The 10,883-nt window shown below is 40.4% G+C and overlaps 1 protein-coding gene across 1 annotated transcript in view; it reads left to right on the forward strand.

The window, feature by feature from the left end:
- The window catches only part of DEPDC7 (DEP domain containing 7), a 9,727-nt gene extending 952 nt beyond the window's left edge, over positions 1-8,775 (forward strand). The window contains exons 2-9 of the mRNA XM_010004271.1: positions 1,769-2,156; positions 4,027-4,157; positions 5,578-5,767; positions 6,488-6,702; positions 7,737-7,879; positions 8,070-8,195; positions 8,296-8,374; positions 8,561-8,775. Coding sequence (XP_010002573.1) covers positions 1,769-2,156; positions 4,027-4,157; positions 5,578-5,767; positions 6,488-6,702; positions 7,737-7,879; positions 8,070-8,195; positions 8,296-8,374; positions 8,561-8,775 — 1,487 coding nt within the window. The remainder of the gene's footprint in view (positions 1-1,768; positions 2,157-4,026; positions 4,158-5,577; positions 5,768-6,487; positions 6,703-7,736; positions 7,880-8,069; positions 8,196-8,295; positions 8,375-8,560) is intronic.
- The last annotated feature ends 2,108 nt before the right edge of the window (positions 8,776-10,883 follow it).

Below are 10,883 nucleotides of genomic sequence, written 5' to 3' on the forward strand. Positions count from 1 at the left end.
CCCCCCCCACCCTGAGCGCCTAAACTTTGTGAAACCTCGTCACCTGCACGCCGTGCTTAATAGCATTTCCCCTAAAAAAAGGTTTTGGGGGTGTGTTAAAGGAAGAGGTGATAAAGCGGTGATGAATGGTAGAGTTATTGCAGGTAGTTTGCATTTATCCTTACTGTGGTAAGAGGAACAGTGTCGGTGTATGTTTGGTGGTGTTGGATTTGTCTGGGGCTGGTTTTTCCCCCTTCCAGAGAGGATAGTGAGCCATCAAAGTGTAGGGCTGGAAGGAAACTCTGTGCTCTGTTCTGCTTGCTCTGCCTGCCTGAAGGTGCCGTCAGGTTAAAATGTCAGAAGTTGTGCTGCTTTGTCTGTCTTGCACTTTCAAAGCTTTGGAACCTGCAGCTTCTGGAAGGTTTCTGCCTAGTCTGGTTCAGTGCCTTGTATTCAAAAGCCTTTTTTCCTGGTATAAATCTCTTCAGAAAACAGGTGCCTATTTGATAATGTCTCTGAAGAGAACTGCTGTCCTTTGCAGCAGTGTTAAGTGTGTTCAAATACTACTGTATTCTTTTTTTATTTTTCCCCCAGTCTTTACTACCTCCTAACTTCTCTCCCTCCCCACCCCCCAACTTGCTAATTTCTGGGCTCTCTAGTAGATGGAGATCAGATGAAAATTCTGGTTTTCCAAAATTGGAGTGCAATTCTCTCATGCCACTTCAGACCAAATGGGAAAAATCTCTTGCATCTCTGTGGAAAATGCTCATGGTAATATGTTCCAGACTGAGTGGCATGTTGTGTTTTTTTTTAAACACTGCATGACACTGTTAATTCATTTGGTTTGAGGTCTGTCATAACCCCAGATGACTTTCTGTAGGATTGCTGCCAATTCCTCATTCCATGTTTTGTCCTTTAGCATTTGATTTCTTTACTCTTCCTCTTCTTTCTGTCTTAATAAATTATTCATCTGATTTATTGAGAAATGTATTTTCTAATTCTAGCTTCTCTAGTGGCTGAAACTCTTCCCAGTCAGCTGCCACCTTCAAATTTTATTAGTGTATTCTGTATTTTTAAATCCTTGTGGAGTCGGAGTCTAGCCTCTGGGCAAACTGTCAGTTGTTAGCATACTATTCTTAATCAGATTGGTAAATGAGTAAGAGTTCAGTGCTTTTATTGGGGGATGGAAGGCTGGTTGGCTCAAGGAAGTGGCGTTGAGTACACAGACTTAGATCTCATTTGGATTTCTGGTGGTAGAAGGCTGTTCCGTGGGCTAAGTGCCAAGTGAGTGGTGTCTCAAGAGAGCTCTTGATCTTGTTAGTGATATGCTAAGCACTGATATTAGGTAGTTTGTGTGTTTGTGCAATCTGGTAGGAAAGATTGTTGTTAAGTCTCTTCAGCTGCACAGTGTGTCTGTGAGAAACTGGGGCTTACAAGTACACACAGCTTTTGGTTGTGAGAACATGTGTGCTTAGGAGTAGGTTCTGCATTAGGTGATGGAGGAGCGTGCAAAAGGATCCTGCCACGAAAGGATGGGTTGAAAAAGTAGGAACTCCTGGTGGCAAAGCTTCAGGCTAATGTAACCAGAGGAGTGAGATGCATGGGTTTGAGGCAGGCAGGCTTGCTGAGAAAGTAACAAAATGTGAATTCATGAGCAACCCACACCAAAACTGCAAGTCTCAAAGATTTTTAAACCCTCACAAGATTCATGAAAGCTAGTAGCCAGGAAGGGGGCAGTTCTTTTCTAACTGCAGCATGAATTCAATCTTTATGCTTTCTATGTTCTTAGGCTTCAGTTTAGCACAGAAACCATTTGGAGCAACATATGTCTGGAGCAGCATTATCAATGCACTTCAAACTCAAGTGGAAGTGAAAAAGCGTCGCCAGAACCTGAAGTGCTATCATGACTGTTTTATTGGCTCAGATGCAGTGGATGTGGTCTTTGCCCACCTTCTTCAGAACAAGTATTTTGGGGATGTTGATATTTCCCGTGCTAAAATAGTGCGTGTGTGTCAAGCACTGATGGATTACAAAGTATTTGAGGCTGTTTCAACTCGGGTCTTCGGAAAAGACAAACGGTCTGTATTTGAAGACAGCAGCAGTAGCCTCTACAGATTCACAAATGTCTCAAACCAAGCTGAATTTGATAAAGATTATCAGCAGTGTACACCACAAAGGTTAGTGCATCATGGAATGTGAAGATAAGAAGTTTTTAACAATCAGAAAATGTTAGGTGTTCTGGGGGAGAGAAGGGAAAACTCTTGTACAATTACAGGACCTGAGGGAGTGAAAGTAGATACTGTGGCAATGTTTGTGGGTGGAAGATAGGGAGGAAACTGCAGTTTGAAGGGAGTAAATAATTCAGCCTGTGTAGTTACTTGCTCTGTGTGTCTGTTACCATACCACCTTGGGAGAGGAGGGCAGAAGGGTAGAAATTAAATGCATTGCAGATACTGATCTGTTGGGCTCTAAATCACTATAACCAACTGGAATTCATTTGTATCAAATAGGATAATGCAAAGGAGCAATCTTTAGACACTGCACATCTAGCTCTGCCGTGAGACAGGAAGCCATTCAGTTTTTAAAGAAAAAAAAACGGGTAAAAATTGGGGGTTTTATAATCTTAGCTTTACTGCACTTCAAATTTAGCCTTTTGAAATGTTTTCAACTGTTTCTTCATGCATGTATGGCTGGTTCTTAGTCAGCAGACTCTTACTCTGTTGTACTATTGGAGAACCTGAGGGAAGTGCAATGGTGAGGTTTTGTTTCCCTGTTTCTTTAGGAGAAAGCAAAGAAAATCAAGTGTTCATCTTTGAAAATACTCCTACAGAAACTACGTTCATGTAGTTACTGCAATATAGTTATTGCAATAGTTCTAGCAAGGCACGCTTCTGAAAATTACAAATAGTGTTGATCTAAAAAGAAAACACCTGATATGATTGAAGTGTTTGTGAGCAGCAAATGTGAAAGTAAAAGCATCAACCCAACTGATCTGAAAACTCTGGAAGCAGATACTAAAAAAGAGATAGTTCCTTGGTCTTGCTTCTTTCTCTTCTCCCCTGACTAGCTCTTGTTCTGTGCTCAAGCAAATTGTCCCTAGCCTTTATCTGGAAAGGGGAAGATTAACAGCAAATAAAAAATACTTTAATCAGATATGATATTTAAAAATATATTAATCACAAGAACTTTTAAAGCAACTCTTAGAATATATCAGACAAACAGTCAGTCATGAAACGAGGTTATTCATATTCTATTAGTTTCGAAAGAAGGTGTTTTTCTTCCGGGCAGGGCACAGATTCATTGGATTATGTTTCTTCATTTAGAGAAAGGAACAAATCTGTTGTTAGGTACAGCTTGTCACATACATGGATACATAGATAATGGACTTCAAAAGGATTTTGCAATGCCATAAACCAAAGAAGTTATATAAATTGCAATTAAATATGCTTGGAGAAATAGTAATTTTATGGCTGGAGTTATGCTAGTTGTTTGATAGCATAGGAAAGCAGGTATGAGAAGAAACAACAAACACAGAAATGGGTGACAGGTTTCTGAAGCCTTCCACTAGTTGATGGCATGAACAAACTTTGTAACTTTAGTAGTGGTGTTGCTGTGGGGCAGCCACCTGCTAGGCTTTTCAAGAATAGCTCTTAATTTTTGTCCTCACTTGACCGTTAGGAATACTGCCTTAAGACTCTGGAGGTTCTGAGGCAGGAATTTTTTTGCTTTTTAAAAAAAGTAATTTCCCCTCATGAGCGATCTTCTCTGTGGTAATTGAGGTAACTTGCTGGCTGGGACAAGTATCAAGAGAGGAACTATGCACTTGTGCACAACTGTTGCACACACATAATTCTTTAGGTATTGCGTGTTCTTTTGTGTGACTTGCACAGAGGAAGTGCCAGGGGGAGGAGGAGAGAAGGTATTTATATGGAGAAAATATTTTTAAATCTTAGTTACCCATATCTAAATGTTGTTACACAATATGCTTGATTTTTCCATATGTATACTTATATATATATAAATATATAAATTGTTTTTTAATCTCAGACATGAGAAGAGCATGTTGTTTCACTCTACTCCTGTCAAACCAGAAAGCTTGGAGGATCTCTGGGAAAACCTGAGTTTAAGGCCTGCAAATACCCTTCGAGTAAACATCTCAGACAGTTTGTCCCGCCAAGGTAAGCCAAATAACATTGGTGGGAGAGGGAAGTAAATAACTTCTGGACTGGAAAGGCTGATGCCTTGGGTTGGAGACAGAGTCAAACTGACTCTGATAGTATTTTGTTTTGAACACCATATCTTGACAAAGGCTAGCTTTATTTCATAGAATTGTTTGGGTTGGAAGGAACCTTTAAAGGTCTTCTAATCCATGCCCCTGCAGTGAGCAGGGGCATCTTCAACTAGATAGCTGATTCAAAGCCCTGTCCAACCTGGCCCTGAATGTTTCCAGGGGTGAGGCTTCTTACCATTTCTCAGGGGAACTTGTTACAATGTTTCACCACCTTCTTTGCAAAACATTTCTTCATTGACCTAGTCTGAATCTACCCTCTTTTAGTTTGTATTGCCCCTTGCCCCATCTCTACTAGTCCTGCTAAAAAGCCTGTCCCCATCTTTCCTTCAGGCCCCCTTTAGGTATTCAAAGGCCACTAGAAGGTCTCCCTGGAGCCTTCTCTTCCCCAGGCTAAACAAACCCAGCTCTCTCAGCCTTCCTTCACAGGAGAAGTGTTCCATCCCTATGATCATTTTTGTGGCCCTCTTCTGGACCCTCTCCAACAGGCCCATGTGTTTCCTGTTCTGAGAGCTCCAGAGCTGGATGGTGGGGTCTCATCAGAGCAGAGGGGCAGAATCACCTTTACCTGCTGGCCATAATTCTTTCAACTTAGCCCAAAATACAGCTTGCTTTTCTGTTTTTATTTCATCAGACAGAACCCATTGGCTCTAGTTGAAATAAATCAATGTTGAACTTTGTGGAGAAGAACACACAATTGTATAGAACTTGATTTGAGTTAGAAATATTCTTCATAATATTAAATTACCTGCACTACTACTGTGCTTGACTAGTCATGGTCTACAGTCTACTGTTAGCTAGAACTCTTCCCTAGCTTTTTAACTGTGTATCTGTAGCATTTGGTGCTCCTTCAGTGTTGTGACAGTGAAACTGTTCTTCTCGGCTTCTTGGTCAGGCTAAACCATGATCTAATGTGTTTTCCCTTTGGTTAAAAATGCTGGTGCATCCTAGAAGCTCTCAGAACTTGAGCCAGATCATAATTGTGGAGGCTATGATAAGGATAGTGCCACTGTTACACTGTTTTTAGTCCCTTGTCTAGACAAAGACTGCTTGCAAATTAGAGCACAATGAATGTAAGGCACTTCAGACTTGTCCAAAAAGCAGTCCTCCAATACTTGTAGTTAACTAAACAAATCTCACTTCTTTTGCAGTAATAAAATACACTTAAAGTTGTCAAGGTCACACTCTACCTTATTTTTGTAAAATTCATGTTAGATTAGGACTGGGAGGACAGGCAATTGTCTCTTTCATAATTTCTCTTTTTGCATATGCTGAATTTCCACGTGCTTTGTGTATTCCACCCTTCCTAGTTATTAATGAAGTATGGCAAGAACAAACAATTGCTCGTCTGCTGCAGCTTGTTGACCTTCCACTACTGGAGTCTTTACTTGAGCACCAAGAGATCAGACCTCAGCTTCCACAGCCAAGGAAGGGCCCTGGATATGTCATCACAAGTAACTACCTGGACAGGGAGATTCTCAAGGCTTTCAGTGACTCACAGTAAGTATTCATCACTCACCTCTGCAGCTTTTACACATCTTCTGTTTTCAGTACTGTAAAAAGGAGGATGTGAGGAGGCACTTTTCTCTGTTAGATCTGATTGGCAATTGCTAAGCTCTAAACCATAAGAAGATGAGAGAGCTTCTGCTGAACACTGGAAGAGAGTTTGAATGCAAGTATGGTATTTGATAGTAGTCAGAGGGGAAATTGCTGCATTCAGGGAAGAATAGAGCATCTTGCTATCATGACTTTTTTCTTAAAAATCACCTGTGAGGAAACAGGTTAGTTTCTCTACCATATTAAAAAAGCCAAGAATGCTGAGTATGAAACTCTATACAAATAGAAAAACAGTCTGAAAAACTTTTACCAATCTAATTCAGATCAAAGTTCATGTTTCTGTTTATCCAGCAATCATTATGTCCTTGACTAACAGTAGAGGACATCACTAACTTTAGGTTTAACTGCTTGTGACTGTTCACCTGTGTGGGTTACTAATTCTTAATCTTGATTAAATACATAACAAAGAGGTATATGGCAATGATCTACCTGAGAGTGTCAGGAAAAGCATTTTAGTGTGTATGTATGTCAATTTCTAATGTATCTAAGTACCTACACATGCAGTGAGAAACCAGTTTACCTAATTTCTGTGAAAAACTATGCAAGCAACTCTGAAAGGCATCAGTAAGTAATACTATAAAGTTACTCCACTCTGTCTTGCAGAACAGATGAATGGCTCTCAGCAGCAATAGATTGCTTGGAATATCTTCCAGATTATATGGTGGTAGATATTAGTAGGAACTTGCCTGATGAACCGGATAAAGCAGACATGTGGAAACTACTGCTGTTTGAAAATATTGGTAGATACTATGGCCAAAAAAAGGAGCCACTGTTAAGCCATGCATCTGAAATTCATTCAGGAATTGCAGAACTATTAGGTAAGTAAAATAAAGCTCTGTTCCTGAGCTTGTCTGAGATATGTGCTGATGATAAACAGTATTTTCTGCAGCAGCCAAGCTTAACGGTTGACTTCTGCAAGTTGTTGGTTTTTTTAGTTTCTTGTGATGATGAGTGTGCTTTGAAATGTTGGTCCTGACCCTCTGCAGTTCAGTAGCTTGTGTTCAGGTCTGTGTAGAATGGCTGTGAAGCTGGAGTGCTGTAATTATCTATGAGAAATTAAGTATGAATATGGCCTAATAAGCATTTAGGCTGTAAGATCTGAAGCGAGAGCTCTGGGGATGCTTTGTGTCCCATTCAGAACTCTTCCCTCTTGTCCATAGAAACATGCATGTCTTAAAATGCTGTCTAAACATAAAATTTAGAAAGCTTTTGATGTTTTAGTCACCAATTAACATATAATTCCTATTCCTCCTTACTTTTCATCCTTCTCTGCCTTGGTTATTTTTATTATTCCATGTTGGTAGGAGTATTTTGCATTTCTATCTTAGTCTTCCTCCCTGCAAGATAGAGGCAAGTTACTAGTACAACCTATTTCTTATAAGTAACTCTCACATCTAAGAGGGGTACTCTGCATAGTAAGGCCACTTAAATGGAAACTTAGCAAAGCTCTTCAAAATGGTTTGCAATTAATTCATCAAGCCAACCCATTTATCTGGGACATATTCCTCGTTTATTGGGAGATCTCTATTTCTGCAATAAGAAGTCATTCATTTTCTTAACAAAACAGTTTTTCTTTTTCAGTATTTCACATTCCATTCAAGATGGCTTAACTGTGATTGAGCTTAATTGAAAGTGAGTTTTCTTAAATATCAGGCTAAAAGCCTGGGTGTGGGCTGTTCTTAGATTGTATGCCAAAAGCTCTCATCAGCCTATGAGAAATTTTTGTCAGAAATTAATTGCTTTGTTTGACCAATTCTGTTTAGAGAGATGAGCTGCTCTTCAGTGACTAACTTAAATGTTTTATTGTAATGTTTAAATAAATATGGTAATAGGTATCTTTATCTTTCCCCAGTGAATGGGAAGATGGAACAATCTTTAGAAGCAGTTCAACTCTATTTGAAACTTCTAGACAGCCAAGTGAGGGAGGAGTTCAGAAGACTGCTGTACTTTATGGCTATTGCAGCCCATAATTCTGAGCTCAAACTACAGAAGGAGGTAAATGTACATACCTAACTTTACACTTACTAAAATCTAGATATCCCAGGTACTGGTCAGAAAACACTTCTGTAGCTTAAATATGTGACTACAGGAAAAGCAGTGACTCTTGAAGAACAAAGGTGGTGCCCTTCTTAAAACAGGGAGACTAATTCTCCTCTTCTGGTCATTATTTCACACTATTCTTTAGAGTGACAACAGGATGGTTGTGAAGAGAACATTCTCTAAAGCTATTATCAACAACAAATCCTTATCTAGAGGCAAAACTGACCTCCTGATCTTGTTCCTTGTGGATCACCAAAGAGATGTGTTAAAAGTAAGTACTAGAAAATGACCAGGTCTTTGTTATCTTGTATTCTTATGCAGAATTGCCTTTTTCTAAGCTGCTGTTTGATTTTCTTCTCTTTCTATCCAAGATCCCAGGGACACTGCATAAAATGGTCAGTGATAAACTGTTAGCTCTGCAGAAAGGCCAAGATCCCAGCAAGATAATAGGTAACACTTTAAACAGAAGGTTTATTCTTGTGATGGACCCAGATAAGAAATAGAAGGGGCTGAGATGATGCAAAAAGACTTGCTGTTACAATTACTAATTTGACTCTAAAGGAGGATGGGCCTGTAGAATCTCGAGGGTGGTTGGCTGTGGTGTTAACTGTCTGAATGTCTCCTGTTTCCTTGCAGGCTACACCTTTTGCCAGAAACTTGATGAGAGTGAGTATCGCTCCAGTACAGAGAAGACCACAAAAGATGAGCTGTTGTCTCTATTGAAAGCTATTGATGAAGATTCAAATCTCTCTGACAAAGAGAGAAAGAGACTGCTAGGTCAGTTTCATAGTAGTAATCCAAGTATTTTCATGCAGTATTTTGGAGACAGAGTTACTAATATGTGTGTGTGACTTCAAATGCAGATTACTTTATATATGCCAGCATTGAAAACACTAATATATTTGTAAATCTTTTGTATTCGTGTATCTAATAAAATTATTTTGTGGAAACGGATGGAATTTATATAGTTATTACTAAAGCCAAAGGTACTTAAATTTAGTCTGTACTTAAACTTCAGCTTGGCTCATTCTTAATTGCTGTAGGGCCAAAAGAATCCTTTTTTCCCCTCATCTAAAGCCAAGTCTATTGCCTCCTTATATTAAATGATCAGAAATACTGAGATAGGAAACACCTCTCCATGGATGAGATCTCTGCCTTCTTTTGCCCCAGCGCTGAATTTTATGCTGAATATTTTTTCTAGTTGGCCTTGCATTGTAGGAATCTCTCCTGTAGCATTGATCTTTGACGTGCTGTGCAATGGCTAGAACTGAAAAACATCTGCTTGCTATTCCACTGTTTTTCCTCAAACTTGTCAGCTAACTCTACTGTGTGAGAAATTACTGTGCTGTTTGAAGCTAACATGGCACCATAGTGAGGAATTGCCAGGGAAGATTACTTTTTCCCAGCTGAAACTTACTCTGTACCCTGAACTCCCATTGATTCTTATGGAATGGTACAGATATTCTGGATTTTTAAGTTAGTCTGGCTTTGGTTGCCACAGAATGTACTGTTCAAGGCTGGTTATCTTTAGCTCTGTGGTGTTTTGCTCTGTCTGTAAGTCTTACTGATGTCACCAGCCCTCACTAGGAAAGATCTGGAACTAATGAAAGGTCTTTGAGTTTTCTTATGGCTCTATATTTTATCTGTGTCTAGTTCACAGGCGTGCAACACAAGCAATTGCTAATAAGAAAACACATAGCATGACCAGAAATCCAGTTTTGACTCCCATGGGAGTCAAATCTTTTATCTTTGGGGTGATGCCAGCAGAAGTTCATCAGAGTTTACTGTTGCAATAAATCACTTTTTACTTTTTGATATGCAGTGCTGATAGAGCTCTGTTCTTTTACTTGGGGTTAAAAGCTAGTTTAAGTTGGTTTAAAGGTAATTTAATCATGAGAGGAAAATAGTAAGAACTGTTACAAACCCATGCGGTGAGCTGTTTAAAATACAATCCTATTGAAGATACTGCTCTGTGATACATCACTAAGTAACTCTTCAGTCATTGGTGATGTCTGTTGCCACTGTGTGTTGCTCCTCCAGAGTACTTTCCTCTGAAAGTGAGATGCTGACTTGGTGTGCAGTAGGACAATGTATTACTGTGTTCTGATGGGGGATGGAAGACAAAAGTAAAAGAGGCTTATTCTAGTCAGTTAGAAAGGACTTCTAAAAGATAATCAGTTCTTGAAAACTAATAGTATGGGGGAAGTGTAACCCTTTTTAGCAGCTATTTTTAGCACTTAGTCAAAAGCTCTCAGTTAAAGCTATAAAAGTGCTTTCACAGAAAAAAAAATTGTATTAACCCACACTTTAAAATGTGGGGGTGCAAAGGCAGCTTCTTGTTCTTAGAGTTTCTGATCATATTTTTCTTTAGTTAGCTGTGCTGTTGCCTCGGTTGCCTCTTCAGCAGGTGTATCCTCCCTTCTTGACTCTGTGTGCTGCCTGCGCTGACCTTGCTCTTAACTAGATGAGTGATCTGTCTGGAAAATGGGTTCCTGCCCATGGGCATCGCCTGCTGGAGAACGAGTTCTGAATTACAGATATCTCTGTGTTGTGTGAGCCAAACTTTGCTTTCAGGCTACTGAAAAGCTGCCTGCAGAGAAGAGCCAGGTGGGAGAGAGGTTTGGGAATGTTCACTGGTGAGTATGAGGCAGGGACAGCCTGGCTTTTCCCCTACTTGGGGGTGAAAGAGCTCGTCGAACAGTCCCCAGGCTTGGACCGAAGGGAGTGGCAGTCGCTGAGCACTGAGCAGCCAGGGCTTCTGCCCTGCTCGCTCGGCCTGCGGCAGCGCCGGCCCTTGCTGGGGGATGTCACCCGCACCAGCACCTCTTCCAGAGGCGAGGGGCGGGCGCAGCTCTGGCCGAGGCACGGCTGTGCGTGCGGAGGCAGCTGCTCCTCGCTCCCTGCCACAGACACAACCCCCCCCGCAAAAGCGCCGAGGATGATTCTCCCCTGACGAGCC

This window comes from Chaetura pelagica, unplaced genomic scaffold, assembly GCF_000747805.2.
Source record: "Chaetura pelagica isolate M959 unplaced genomic scaffold, ChaPel_1.0 scaffold119, whole genome shotgun sequence".
In the NCBI taxonomy this organism is placed as follows: Eukaryota; Metazoa; Chordata; class Aves; order Apodiformes; family Apodidae; genus Chaetura; species Chaetura pelagica.